The sequence below is a fragment of the Labeo rohita genome, chromosome 9 (genome assembly GCF_022985175.1).
Source record: "Labeo rohita strain BAU-BD-2019 chromosome 9, IGBB_LRoh.1.0, whole genome shotgun sequence".
NCBI lineage: Eukaryota > Metazoa > Chordata > Actinopteri > Cypriniformes > Cyprinidae > Labeo > Labeo rohita.
In genome coordinates, this window is record NC_066877.1 from 10,288,777 (window position 1) to 10,304,298 (window position 15,522).

The 15,522-nt window shown below is 36.7% G+C and overlaps 1 protein-coding gene across 1 annotated transcript; it reads left to right on the plus strand.

Annotated features, from left to right (window-relative positions):
* The first annotated feature begins 318 nt into the window (after positions 1–318).
* LOC127171297 (melanoregulin-like) lies at positions 319–5,841 on the plus strand. The gene is made up of 5 exons (XM_051119843.1): positions 319–491; positions 590–776; positions 3,104–3,194; positions 3,479–3,642; positions 5,408–5,841. The coding sequence occupies exons 1-5, from the start codon at positions 424–426 to the stop codon at positions 5,483–5,485; spliced, it is 588 nt and encodes a 195-aa protein (XP_050975800.1). The 5' UTR covers positions 319–423; the 3' UTR covers positions 5,486–5,841.
* Positions 5,842–15,522: the final 9,681 nt, after the last annotated feature.

Here is a 15,522-nt window from a genome sequence, read left to right on the forward strand (position 1 = left end):
GGTTCTAAAAGACGTGGAATGTTTGAGAGTTCCTTCTAAAAGCATTCTAAAATTCTAAAGCAATTTAGTTAGAAAGTTAGAAAGAAACTGGGTCACATGAAGTACAGTAGTCATTTCTACATATAAACATAAATGTATGCATTTTAAATAAGGCAGCTCTAGATATAGTGTTTATGTTTTATTTGTGCTGGCTGTCTTGACTTTGGTTAATCTCAAAGGTATTTAAACAGTGCAGTCACATGGCCAGAGTCACCCATTATCAAGTTAAGGACACCGCCTGTGAGAATTAACTTTGGCAGCACAAATTTCTGTCCTAGTGCATGAAGGATGTTGGTTCAACTATAAGGAACTGTAGCAATGACTATGAGTATGACGCACTGAATTTTAGCTAATTTTAGTGGGAAATAAACGCTGTTGCTCTAAATGGGCGCCATTTATTCTGGCTGCTGTCCTATTCATGAAACTACTGAGGAGAAAGATTGTATATTAAGGTAAGCGACAAAATTCATCAACAGAATAGTACTTTATCTGAATGTGTTTGTGAAATATAGTTTATTAAAGTCTCTAAATACAGTGTTGCCTCCACCAGGACCAGTATGTCAAGTGGCAGTGAGACTGCAGTGGCTCATGAGCTCCAGGACAGCAGATCTGGACCTGAGAAGGAGGGGAGGACCTGGAGCAGCACTCAAACCTCCATCTGCACCACTGAGGGGGAATCAGATGCCGAATTACACGCATTCATCAAGATGAGAAACAAAGTGGACAAAGATACTGAGGTGAGAAACAAATACACATGCACGTTGAGATACAAGCAAGAATTGTGAGAACAAATACAGAATTAGGCAAGTGAAGATATTTTTAAAGAGATTTTTTATATGAATAAGTGGAAAAATTATTATTTTCAACCCTCATTCTGACCCTCTGTCTAAAACGAGCTGATATAAGGGACAGGTCCTTTAAGGCTTGTAAGTAATCGGCCACTGTTACGATTGGCTAATGTCATTGCATATGAAACAGTATCAGCGACCTCTCACTGTTGCATGTCAGTGTTTTGACAACATGATCAACAAGCCCGTAATTTCTAGACAAAGCATTATGAAATAATTTACTTACAGTTTGTGATGCAGCTGCAGTCAGATCTAGATCTGCTTTATCTTTCAACAAATGTTTCTTTGTGAACTCTCCATGACTGTGGCTTGTTTACAAAACAAAATGTGCAGATCAATCCTCTGACATGATCTGGGATGTTGTTAAAAATATAATATCCACTTGTTTCTTATTCTGGGATTCTTCTGATATTTTTACAAAGACGTGAATGAGCTGTTTTGAAACCAAACATGTCAAAGCAAACATTCTTTCACTCCATTTGTCCTACTGACGATCCGCATGGATTGTGTCAGAAAGAGACCGCACAACTGTATACTGTATACAGTGTAGACAAGATAGCGGCAGTGATTGTAATTTTTATTTGCTGTTGACGCATAGCATCAGTGTAAACACGTGTCAGCCGTTAATCGACTAAACACCAGTAAGCAGATGACTATTCTTCAATGTGTTGCTCTGGAGTGCTCTCCAAGTGAACGTCACCTTGCACCTTGGATCTAGGTTTTAGGCTATTACACTTGCAGGATGTTTTAATGGTACAAAGATGTTTTATATGCCAAAAGATCAAGGCAAATATGATTTCTCTGTCATGACACTTTTAAATTAATTCTGAAATTCTGTGACTCGCTTTTGTAAATTTCATTGGCATTTGCTTTTTTAAGATCTTTAAAATATGTTTATATGAATGACAACCTACACAAATCTTGGAATGAACTTTGTGAATTCTGGGAAATGTCAAGTCTGATGATGATATAATTAAGTCTGTGTGTAATGTTGGCGGATTTTTTTAGATTAATGGTCAGCTGGCTCTTAAATACAGGCAGGAGTTGTCTTCACAGCTGCCATACACGTCTGTCTAGCATGTTTACATAGAAAAACAATGGAAAGTAGTGCATTTGAATGAAAAAACGTGTACTGTGTGAACGCCCCTTCATGCAGTTATGCCTGAACCAGCACAAAACCCATAAGTTCTTCCATACTTACTGCTTCATGCTTTAGAGCAGATGTGACTTTTGACTTTTTTGTACTGGATTTTGGCTACGAGTAAATACATCGGAATTTAGGCTGATGTAATTTGCCAATTTTCTCAAATTGAATTCAGCTCAACTGTACCAGAATGACAAGTGATGAAGAGTTCATTTCAGACACAACCCTAAGGTGTGGTGAGGACACTGATCCGGTCCATTACATTTGAATCATTTAAACTGTAAACCGCAATCATATGATCAGAGCAGAAATTCTTGGTCAGTATTAAAGGATTTGTTCACTCCTGAATTAAAATAATAATTTACTCACCGCTATGTCATCCAAGATGTTTAGGTCTTTCTTTCTTCAGTCGAAAAAAGAAATTAAGGATTTTGAGAAAAACAGGATTTTTCTCAATATATTGGACTTCAATGGGGACCAGTGGGTTGAAGGTCCAAACTGCTGTTTCAATACAGCTTCAAAGGTCTGTACACGATCCCTGCCGAGGAATAAGGGTGTTACCTAGTGAAACGATCAGTCATTTTCCAAACTAAAAAATCAAAAATGTATACACTTTTTAACAAGTCCACTGTATGGAGAAAAATCCTGGAATGTTTTATTAAAAAACCTCTACTTTTCAGCTGAAGAAAGAAAGACATTAATATCTTGGATTACATCTTGTTCTGGAAGTTAACTAATCCTTTGATCTTTGGTCCTGTTTTATTTTATTTATTTATTTTTTTAATAAAATGCAATGCAATGTATGTGATTCTAACAACCTTATGATGTTGATGTTTCCTGTATGTCAGTGTCCACGTCATACAGCTTTAACTTTTCTCATGTTGATCAGGCTGAGGACAGCTGGAAGAGCACATGGTCTATAATGCACTTATGAACTTGTTAGAGTCAATCGACGGTAACCCAATAGTGATGTTCTGCCATGCAACCTATGCGTCCATCGACAAAACTCTTCAAAGCTTTCTTTCTGTCTTGTTTTTTGACCGCACTTCCACTATTTGTGTATGTGTGTTAGGAATGGGAAAAACTGAACTATGATATCCACACTCTGAAGTATGCTCGTAAAGAAGTTTGTACACGTTGGAAGAAGATCTTGCTTCAGCTGGGTGAGGTGCAATATATATATATTTTTTTTGTATAAATAATTATATTACATTTGTCTTGTTGAATTGTATTTTTTCTTATTTTTTCAGCTCTTGTCAGGGCTTACAAAAACAATGTTCATTTTATGCTTAAATGTACAATGCACAATGCCACTTGGCATAATAGGAATAGCATACCCAGTCAAACGTGATCCTTCTTTGTCCACGTAATGGCAGTGGACTGTGAGCATGTCTTTGTGTCTAAGAAAGAGCAGTCATATAAATGAACATGTATGTTATTGATCCAGGTTACCAGAGGGAGGCGGACTCCTTACTGACAGTGAACAGACAGACCATTCTGAGTGACTGGGACAATGTGGAGAAGGCCAGAGAACTGCTGCGATTACTGTCAGAGGAGACAGGCCTCTTCCCCCGTGGACTCAGCAACAGTGAAAGATACGTCTTTGTCATGGTAAATGAATGTCTGTATAATAAATGACAGTCCTCAGTCCTACAGCCTTAATACTGTACTGTATGTGTACATGGACTCATTATGATAAATGTGTAATGTAAAAAGTAGTTTTCTTTTTACTTACTTGATTATACAAACCCAATTCTAGAAAGTTGCGTGAAATACCATAAATTCAAGAAAATGTTATCTGTTCATTCTCTTTAACCTTTATTTAATTGACTAAAGTACAAATAAAAAATTTCAGGTGTTTTTAGTGGCCAACTTTTAATATTATTTTGTAAATATAACCAAATTTTGATTGTCATGGCTGCAACACAGAGGCATGTTTAACATTGTGCCACATCAACTTTCCTTTTAATCACAATGTTTAATTGTTTGGGAATTAAGGACACTAATACTTCAAGTTTTACAAGCAAAATTGTTGTCCAATCTGGTTTGATAATAAACTTAAGACGCTCAGCAGTCATTGTCTGATTCTCCTTTTCATGACTGGTTATACATTTTCAATAGGAGACAGATCTGGACTGCAGGCTGGCCAGTCTAACACATCTTGTCTACAAAACCACACTGTTGTAGCACATGCAGAATCAGAGCTGGCATTGTCTTGATCTAATAACTATGGACTTCCCTTGAACAACGTCATCTTGATGCTAGTAGAGTGTCTGTACAATCCCAATACATGACTCCATTTCAGTGTTACCTTCGCACATATTCCAGTGACCAATGCCGTTTGCTCTGCTGCACCCCCATACCATGACAGTTGTTTGCGTTTGCATCTGTCGCTGATGAAAGTCTGGATGGTCCCTTTGGTCTTTGGTACTGACAACTCAATGTCCATTTTTCCCAGAAGCAAGTTGAAACGTGGACTCCACACGTGACCACAGCACACATTTCTATCGTCTTTTTGACTATCTGAGTTGAGGTCTGGCCCAGAGAACCTCATATCATCTCTGCATAGAATTGATGTATAACTTTCTGCTAGAGTAACAGAAATTTAAGTTGCATTTGTTGATGCAGCAACAGAATGTGTTAAGTGACAGCAGTTTCCCGAAGTACTCCTGAGCCCATGTGGCTATATTTAACACCACAGCATGACGGTTTCTTATGCAATGCCATCTGTGTGCTCAAAGGTCATGCACGTTCACCTGAGGCGTCTTGCCTTGACCGACATAGACTGACATTTCTCTGGATTCCATGAATCTTTCACAATATTATGTGGTAGTTGATGAAAGACATATATTCTTTGTGATTTTCTATTAAGAAATTTGATTTTTGATTTGTTTGACACTTTTGTCATGAAATTTGGCACAAAGGGATGAGACATGATCCAGCTTCGCTTGCAAAGACTAAAATGCTCCTTTTATACCCAAACATGATATCCTCACCTATTTCCATTTCACCTGCTTACTGTGAACTGTGAAAAAAACAGTTTAATTGGGATATTCTATAACCTTTTCACTTTTATTTTGCCTCTGTCACAACTTTTTTGAGTGTGTTGCAGCCATGAAAATCAAAATATGGTTATATTTACAAAATAAAATTAAAAGTTGGCCACTCTTTGTACTTTAGTCAGTTAAATAAAGCTTAAGGAGAATGAACAGATAACATATTCTCAATTTTATGGCATTTCACGAGATGTCACAACTTTTCCGGAATTGGGGTTGTACTTTACTTGATCAAGGATGTGCCACTTTTACATACAGCTCGGTGGAGCTGAAGGACGTTTGGAATAATGAGAATTTTAATTGTTATGATCATTTCCTAGGACCGACTGGTGTCTTTGGACAGTGCTGAAGACTTTGTGCGGTTGGCCAAAGAGAAATATCCAAGAATTGAGTCTTAAGATGGACAAGAACTTTTAAGTTGGGGCTCGTTTGCTCTCTTTGATGCTTCTTCTACAACTATTTTTATCAATAAATTCATTGTTGTTTTGTCCTGACGAACAGAGACTAAAGACTTAAGAATAATTCTTCCACTTTAACAATAATCCAGTTTAATTAACTGATTTAAATGTTATTTACATGTGTCTGCTAAACGCAAAAATGTAAAATGTAAGTGTAAATAGATACAGTACACATTTTGATTTATTTATTGTAATTCATTATTCATATTACAGTATAAATTACAAATAAAGATGTCTTTTATTACAATTAAATAAAATTCATACACTTTAGCTTTTTTTTTTTTCAAACAAGACTGTTTCACAGCCATAATTAGTTTAGTTTCATACTACATTTTGAAAGAATTCTCAGATTCTGTGATTTCTCATATTGCGTATATAAATGTGTTTTATTAATATACTTTAATGTACTCATAGTAAAAGTTCATTCAGTTTGATGCTATTGTCTGTACGAATATTGTACACATTAAGAAATAAATTGTGTTTTTGTAAAGAGTCATCTAAATTTTGTACACTCACATAATATGAAGACTGCACTCGTTATAGTTTTCTAAATAATACATAATGTGACCAAATAAGTTTTTCACCTTAATGAAATGACGTGACCTGCACTGTTTCATCATACGTCATGGTTAATCCTCACGTTCATTGGCTGCCGCCTATCAACTTCATTTTTTCCTGTAAGAGTGGGTGTGACCATTTGTAAATGTTATGGGTCTGGCTTCTGCTATAATGATGTATTAATGTATTATCCTAATTATGACCACATTGGTTTGTAACACAAACAGTTTTACTGTTCACTCCACGTTGTTATTTTTCTCATTATTTTCCTATATCAGCTAATGAACCGGAAGTCTTACCCATAGGCTTACTTCTATAGAATATCCCCTTTTGTCATTTTATGCACCAGATTCGCCAGCAGAGGTCAGTCTAACCTATCTTTTTTTAAAAAAATAGTTTTTCCCCCCACTCAGCACATAGTCCACCATGAGCTAACTAAACATCTAAAGACATGACTTATCCCATGATGAAGATTGACTACAGTGTTTTTCGTAACTCTCTCTGCTTGATGCCATGCATGTCTGTTTAATATCGTTCTATCAGATAATAAGTGAGTGCAGTCATAGTTTCAGCTGTGCACGTTGACCTATATATTGTTGTCTCCTGGGCCTGATCAGAGGGGCCAGAAACAGATGTGGAGCGGAGAAAGAGAGGGAGAGAGAGATTGAGAAAGCAGTGTAAGAAGGAGGAGGAGGTGGGGGCTTTATTATAAATCTTCTGCGTTTGCAAGCTTGGCTCTCTCTTATTGCTGAAGGCCAGCAGAAACACCTTGTTCTGATTATACGTGTGTGTGCGTCTGTTCATGTCAGCGTGGATGTGTGTGCGATAGTCCTGGCTTTGTTGTTACGTCCCTCTAGCAATTGCTGAAAATGTTCCTCCATGACCAAAGAAAGGACAGGGTCCAACTCTCTACAGTTTACATCATCTTAGGGTCTGTGTGTGAAAGATGATCTGCCCTCATTCACCTCGCAGACGGAGAAAAATAGGAGCGTTTTATCCCTATGTGATTGTATTTCATAATGACTATAATTACTGCATGAGTCCAACTTCATATCAGCTCTACAACTGGGTCAGGGTCTGGGTCTGTCCTTTTTTTCTTTTTTTCTTCAGTCTTTTCCCACTTTTTCATTCACTCTTTAACTTTCAACTCCTGCCACCCTTTCTTTAGTGCTTTCTACTTCTCTTCCCACCATTCTCCAGCTGTGTTGCGCAAGTTACTACGGCCGTATCCTTGAGTTGCACTAGAAATCTTATATTTTTTCCAGTTGCCTGGATCCTATTTGGATTTATTATATTCCAACAGATAAAAATTGCGAAACTGTCCCACAATGGGGCTGTGGTGAAAAATAGGTGGTTTAGAGCAGTTTGATTTTTGTTTCATTTGTATTCTGTGGTAGTTTTTATTTGAAAATTCATTTTCATAATGTTTATTTATTTTTAATTTAAGTTGTATAGTATTCATTAATTTAAAATTACTTTAGAATATTTTAAATTCATTTTAAGTGTAAAAATTTTGAACCTTTATTTGAAAATTTGAGTAAAGCATCTGTTATGCAGCAATATGCAGAATGCAGAATTATTGCAAAAATAAAAAAAACTTCAGTTTCTGGGCGAATGCAGTAAGTTTGGTTATGTTTTGCTTCGTTATGGTTCCTAAACTCATTCAAGCCAAATTAGACTCAACAAAGACAGCCATAATGGAGTGTATGCATATCTGGCCTCAGATTTAGACATTACCCTGCTTCTCACACACCACAGGGCATGACCTACATGTTTAATTTGCTGAAGCATGTAGCATATACTGACATCAAAACCATGTGTAGTCTCAACTTTGGGAAACTTTATTTACTTACAGGAAACCAAAATGTTTCATTACTAACAAAGCTTACCACAGTCTCTCAACACTCCTTATTATGTCCAGTACCAAAAACTGTCTGATTAATCAAATAATCATACTGAAACCTGCAGTTCTGTCATTTACAAGCACCATCAATAGAAAAATCCTATTATCATTTGTTTGTTGATCCCACTTACTTAGATTTTTATGTATGGCTTAAGTATCCTGTCCAAAGGTGTTCAGATATTTTTTAAGCCATTATATATGTGTGTAAGTATAAGTGTGTTTAACAGATGATGGGGAATGTGAGAATGGTTTTCTAATCATAAGAACACTTGGCAAAGAGAGCAGCCAGACCTGTGTCTCTCTCTCGCTCCACTACCCTATGAGGTAAATAGACCTGGAGCCAGATTTCTCTCCTTTTTCCCAATAATATGGATGTGAGAGATCAACTGGAGTGGCATAATTTATTGGTTTAAGAAAGCAGAAAATACAGAATTTTCAGATGAGCAGACAGACCAGGAATCAGAGAGCAGCTGAACCCTAATCAAATGATTTAGTGGGACAATTAAGAATAATTTTCCCACTAGTAATTTTCCATTTTCTAATTTAGCAGCTTGTTGCATCAGTTTCTTTTGACTTGAGATTTCTTTGAAGAGGTCATCGGATGCCCATTTTCCACAAGTTGATATGATTCTTTAGGGTTTCAATGAAAAGTCTATAACATGCTTTGGTTAAAATTTCTCAATGGTAGTGTAAAACAACACCCTTTTTACCTTGACAAAATCAGCTCTGCAAAAATCATCCTGTTCTGGTCAAGGTTGCTTTAAATGTTAATGAGCTTTTGCCACGCCCCTCTCTTCTCTTTGTGGAGTGACGAGCCTGTTTACTTTGCCGCATGACTAAACTTGCTAACTAGCATGTTATTAGGAAAGGTGATCGCAAAGATTCATAAAAAACCCTTATACTCACTTCTGCTGTAAGTGAAGCTGGATCATGAATGATTCTCGCAAACATAGACGGATATATGTAGATTGGGAGGTGCATTCCATTCACAAACATGTCAGTTATGGCCTCTGTCAGTGTGACACCACCGGCTCGATTTGAAAAAGGGGTATTATTTTTACAGATAAATTAAAAACCACTGCATGGATTTTTATCATTGTAGGGTAGATGTGTACATACACTGCCAACACACATTAATGTTCAAACAACATGTAAAAGTGAACTATGGTGCCCCTAAGTTCCAAAATGCAGTTTAAATGCAGCTTTAAAGGGCTCCAAACAATCCCAGCCATGGAATAAGGGTCTTATCTAGAGAAACGAACTGTCATTTTCTAAAAAAAAAAAAAGTATATAATTTTTAACCACAAATGCTCGTCTTGCACTAGCTCTGCGATGCACATGTGTGTCTTTACGCATTGTGTAATCACATTGGAAAAGTCACATGTGGTTAGTTCTGTCTGTGTACTTTGGTTGAAAAAAAGCAGGGTAGAGCAAAAAACTCCATCTCATTTTGTCCTCAGACTTCAAAATCATCCGACGTTGTTTTACCATTTTCACATAAAGGGTATTTGACTTTCTTTGCACATTCGCTTTGTAAACACTGGGTTGGTTCTTCCACCTGTGTCACACATGTGATTATGTAATGCATGAGGTCGGACAAGTGCAAGATGTGCATTTTTGGTTAAAAAGGATATGCGATGCGATCTGGGAAAACCCGTTGGATGTCACACTGGGACGTTTTCAGGAAATTCGAAAAATTGGTTGAATGTCAATTTTTTGCTCTAAATTAGATTTTCATTAAATTATTATTCCATAACATCTTGTCTGTCATCTCTGAAAATATCTTGGCAAAATTAACTTCTTTAGTGCAGAAAAATAGTGATTTATTGCAGCAAGCAGAAATATCTGTGTCTTTCTCTCAAGTTAAAGGAGAAGTCCAGTTCCAGCACAAAAATTTACAAATAATTTACTCACCCCCTTGTCATCCAATATGTTCATGTCTTTCTGTCTTCAGTCATAAAGAAATTATGTTTTTTAAGGAAAGCATTTCAGGATTTTTCTCCATATAATGGACTTCAATGGTGCCCCTGATTTTGATCTTCTAAAATGCAGTTTAAATGCAGCTTCAAAGGACTCTGAACGATCCCAGCCGAGGAAGAAGAGTGTAGCGAAACGATCTGTCATTTTTTTTTTTGAAAAATTAAAGTTTGTATACTTTTTAAGCACAAAAGCTTGTGTAGCACTAGCTCTGGGATGTGCGTCCACAACACTCCATACTACAGAAACACGTCGAAAGGTCACGCGTGACTCACCACCTGACTTGCTGATACTTTTCGACAGTGGAATAGATATGGTCCATTCTTGACAGCATTGGGATTCCTGCTCCGTTGGCAATGGTTGGCATTTCTCACATGTGCACCACCATGTCTTGTTTGAACGTGGTCTGCCTGAGGCTTGAGAGACATTGTCGCCACAGCAGTCTCCTCTCGGGAGGGTATGGTGCAAAACTCTATCTCATTTTCTCCTACAACTTCAGAATCACCCGACATCGTTGTACCTTTTTTTTGTTTGTAAACAGCGTTTGACTTACTTGGACTTCATTAGTCTTTGCATGTTCTCTTTGTAAACACTGAGTCTGTAGTTACACCTACGTTGCACGTGACCTTTTGACGTGATTCTGTAGTATGTAGCATCATGGACTTTTGTGCTTTTGTGCTTAAAAAGTATAAAAATTTTAATTTTTCGAAAAAAATGACCGATCAATAAGACCCTTCTTCCTCAGCTGGAATCGTTTAGAGTCCTTTGAAGCTGCATTTAAACTGCATTTTGGAAGTTCAAAATCAGGGGCACCATTGAAGTCCATTAAATGGAGAAAAATCCTGAAATGCTTTCCTTAAAAAACATAATTTCTTTACGACAGAAAGACCTGAACATCTTGGATGACAAGAGGGTGAGTGAATTATTTGTAAATTGTTGTTCTAGAAGTGAACTTCTCCTTTAAGAATGCTCTGCGGAGGTGCTTTCCCTTAACACCACATAAACAGTTAACCTATCAAAATAAACCATGTAACATATTTAATAGAGGTGTATCAATGCACATTCCCCACCAGTCCTGTGTAAAGTACGGCAAGCAAAGTTTTATTTATTTTTTTTAATATCGTGAGATGCGGAGAACAACACAGGTGATCAAAAGTTCAGAGACTATGCCCATGAGAAACAACGGAAAGCTGTCCTTTTCAGGGTAACGTTAGTCTGTTTGTGTAATAATGCTTATAGACAGCTCTCGTTAAACCCATGAAGTGAAATCCGTCTCATTTTAAAACCAGTTTTTCTCAAAATTCCATTCCTGAAAATCATCAGCCAACTTAAGATAGCCATAACTATTGTTACGTTCAATGGACAAAATAAAAACAGTTTTGGAAAGAGCTCAAACTCAGCTTTCAAAAAAACCCCAGCTTTTTTAAAAAAGGTAACAAAAAATTAGAAAATGACCGATTGCTTTGTTAGATAAGACCCTTATTCCTAGACTGGGATCGTGTAGAGCACTTTGAAGCTGCACTGAAACTGCAGTTTGGACCTTCAACCTGTTGGCCATCATTAAAGTTCACTATATGGAGGGAAATCCTGGGATCTTTTTGACTTCTAGGTACTTCTAGGTTTAAATCTAAGTTATTGTTATCGTTTTGCTACCAATGTAATGTCAGAAAACACAGCAGTAAAATATGAGGTCCCTCAAGGCTCTGTTTTAGGACCAGTGCTGTTTTCCTGTACATTTAAGCAGTTAGTAAAAAGGAGAAACCAAGTTTCAAACATCTGTATCATGTTCCATATGCACAACTGTGCTGTCCTAAGACATCATGCCTTTGTGTCCTCATTTGTTTGGTATTTTGTAAACATATTACCATAAATGTCTGGCAACTTGGATGAAACTCTATACAGATGTGACTCTAATGACGTTGAGTGGAGAGTGGGATTCATACTGCCCATAGTTTGTGTATCCACGATTTTCCTTTCCTTTCTTTTTATGTTGAATTCAGTTCTGATGGAGAATAAGCATTTATTATATGGTCCATACTTCTGCTCTTAGGGGGCCATACCATGTTTCCTTACTGAGTGAATCCAGTCTGTGGCTTAAAGCCATATTGGACAATGTCCTCTTATTGGCTAACATATGAAGTGTGGTTAAATAAACACATGTCAGTCTTTCTGAAAGAAAAGCACAATTTCTGTACTGTCCTCTTCATGAGGCCCCAGCATAGCACAGCTCTCTATTCCCATAAAAGAACAGAAAAATGTGGAGTTAAAGTTTTTGCGTAACAATGAAAAAAGGAGCATGTAGCCCCAGGCATGTTGGATCACAATACAGATTTATTGCTTCAGAAGGCAAAAGGTGAAAGGTCACTGTTGGTAAGTAAAAATGCAGCTTATCACATGTGTAAATCATTCCAAATACAGCATATGTTCCCCAGTCTGCCCTCTTTAATCATACTGAAATTCGGAGAGCAACTATATCTTTTTTTCTTTTCTTATAGAAAAAGAAATACTAAGAAAAACTTTTAATAATGGCCATAATGTATAAAATCAGGAGAAGAATAATCACAATGACCACTGAGAATATTTATGAGCTTTAATTTTATTCACATCTGCAAAAATTCACTTTTAAGATTTGAAATGTTCTACAACAATTAATCACACTTCTTTTTCACACACAAGTCTACATCTGAAGGGTATGTTACTTAACAGTAATGCACTCTAATGGCCCACTCCAGTGTCATCGCATAGACATTTGTCTGGGGACATAAATCATGTTAAATCTACAATCAACTTTGCTGTTTCCTTCCTAAACAACACAAGGGTCAGGTCACCAGACTGAGGTAGGATAACCAGCTTTAAACAATCCAGTTGACTTCTAAACTGCGTTCTTATCTATAGCCTTGCTCTACTCTGCTTTATCTCACCGCGAAACACTCCACAACCTATACTGACCTCTTTGGCCAAGTCTGCATGCTCCTACTACCCCCTCAAGAACCGCTAGACTTATTTGGGTCAGTTGACGTAGTCCACAAATGAAACCCATTATGCGCCGTTCCCGTGAGACTGGACCATATTGAATCAGAAATTTTGCACGTAAGCATACTGGCATTGTCTCGTCCAGTGTTTTTCGTTTCTTATGCTATTCCCTGATTTAAACAGTTTGGTTTAAGCAGCTTTGAGGGGTGACAGAGTCTCCTTGGAGCAGAGCAGAAATCCAGATGTGCTTGGAGGGTGAAATGTGCAGTTATGTCACAAGCGCGAGGTGAGCAGAGAAATTTGTTTAAGAGAGAGGCCCTCTGAATGGAGATAAACATTCAGGAGAGAAAGCTTTACTGCTGTTTGCATTCAGTATGGTATGTGCTTGAGATAAGTGTCTGGTTTGAGTTGTAATGTGTCTTTAGTGACATTAATGTGTCTGTGGATCCCCGGAAAACCTGTCTTGAAAAAGGCATAGGGTCAGCAGAAAATTTCTGAATTGAAAACAAAAATCTCATTGCAAAACTGCGATACTCTCGTGAACGCGTAGTGGACACAGAAGAGAAGAAATTGTTGCATAAAAGTCATTATTTTTATTTTCCTTGTGCACTAAAAGTATTCTTGTAGCTTCATAACACTAAGGTTGAACCACTGATGTCCAATGGACTATTTTAATGATGTCCTTACTACCTTTCTGGGCCTTGAACGTGTCAGTTGCATTGCTGTCTATGCAGGGTCAGAAAGCTTTCAGATTTCATCAAAAATATCTTAATTTGTGTTCCAATGATTAACGAATGTCTAATTTTTGGGTGTACAACCCTTTAAACCAATTAGTTCACAATAAATCACAGCATTTTGTAAATACGAAATTCTTTTTATTACAATTCTAAAATTTGATTTGTTATAGATTTGTTCTGAAATATTCAAATATGCAGGAAAACTTTGCAAAGACTGTGGAGACTGGTTCCGTTATGTAATTCACAATGCTTTATGAAGGTAAGGGGATTAATAAATAGTCTGGCGCTATGAAAGGAGTCCTTGATTGAAAAAAGTTTGATAAATTCTATCTATGCTATGTTAATCTGACTGTGTCAGTTGCCCTGTAAAACTAATGCACATTTGATTGTGTGTATGTTCCCATGGAAAACTGGCTCTCACCAAAAATGACTCGATGACCCTGAAATACCAAACCGCCCGGTATAACAATAACATTATGCTGACAGCAGTAAGAAAAAGTGTGCAGAAAGAAAGAGAGAAATTCAGGCTGCCACGTAACGGGAAAAAAGAAGAGCTCTTTCAAAAAACGTCTAATTACCTATGAATGGAGAATCCATTTGCTATTTGTTATTTTATTATTTTATTTTGTGGAAATGATGAGTTTATAAATAGCACTTTTTTTTACGTTTGGTATGAATATAAATTTTTATATGTGAAAATAATATTTTCACACAAACATTAATAGGGACAAAATTATAAGCTGCAGTAGAAATGATGTCAATTGTGTTTATAAATGTTTTAATGCCATTTTCTATAAAAAGAAAATAATTTTTGAATTAAAAAGATGGCAACATTTTACAATAAGGTTTCACATTAGTTAACTATTTTAGTTAATGAGCTAAGAATGAACAACACTTCTACATCATTTATTAATCTTAGTTAATATTTATTTCAGCATTCACTAACACATTATTAAAATCAAGTTGTGCTTGTTAACATTAGTTAATACACTGTGAACATTAACTAACAATGAACAACTGTATTTTTATTAACTAACGTTAACAAAGATGAATAAATACAGTGCCTTGTGAAAGTATTCATACCTTTTCTTTTTCTTCATGTTTTGTTATGTTGCTGCTATATGTTAAACTGCTTTATATCTACACTGCATTCACCATAATGGCAAAGCAAAAAAACATTTTAAGGTCTTTGCAAATTTATTAAAAATAAAAAAACTTAAATGATTCCATTGCATAAGTATTCATACCCTTACTGGGACAGTTGAAATTTAGCTCAGGAGCATTCATATTGCTTGTAGATGTTACTACATTTCAAGTGAAGTAAACCTGTGGCAAATTCAATTGAATGGGTATGATTTGGAAAGATGTACACATCTTAATAAAAGGTCTAACAGCTGAAAATGCATATCAGAGCAAAAACCAAGCCCTGAGGTCAAAAGAACTCCCTGTAGAGATCAGAAACAGGATTGCATCAAGTTACAGATCTGGGGAAAAGTTCAGAAAAAATTCTGCTGCATTGAAGGTTCACAGAAGCATGTAGCCTCCATTATCCGCAATGGAAGAAGTTTGAAACAACTAGGACTCTTCCTAGAGTTGCCCTGCTAGCCAAACTGAGCAACTGATGGAGAAGGGCTTTGGTTAGAGCGGTGACCAAGAAGCTGATGGTAACTCTAGTTGAGCTCCATGATCATATATGAAGATGGGAGAAACTTAGAGAAGGACAAACATCACTGCAACACTCCACCAATCTGGGCTTTATCTGGGCTTTATCTTTAGCCTCACTCCTCTCCTCAGTAAAAACACATTTGGCATTTGCAAAAAAGCACCTA

Bases quoted from the DNA above. Each gene is read 5' to 3' on its own strand.
- LOC127171297 (XM_051119843.1), top strand. From the start codon at position 424: ATGGGCGCCATTTATTCTGGCTGCTGTCCTATTCATGAAACTACTGAG. The intron at 492-589 runs GTAAGCGACAAA...TGCCTCCACCAG, and splicing joins GAGAAAGATTGTATATTAAG to GACCAGTATGTCAAGTGGCA. The intron at 3,195-3,478 runs GTGAGGTGCAAT...TTATTGATCCAG, and splicing joins GAAGATCTTGCTTCAGCTGG to GTTACCAGAGGGAGGCGGAC.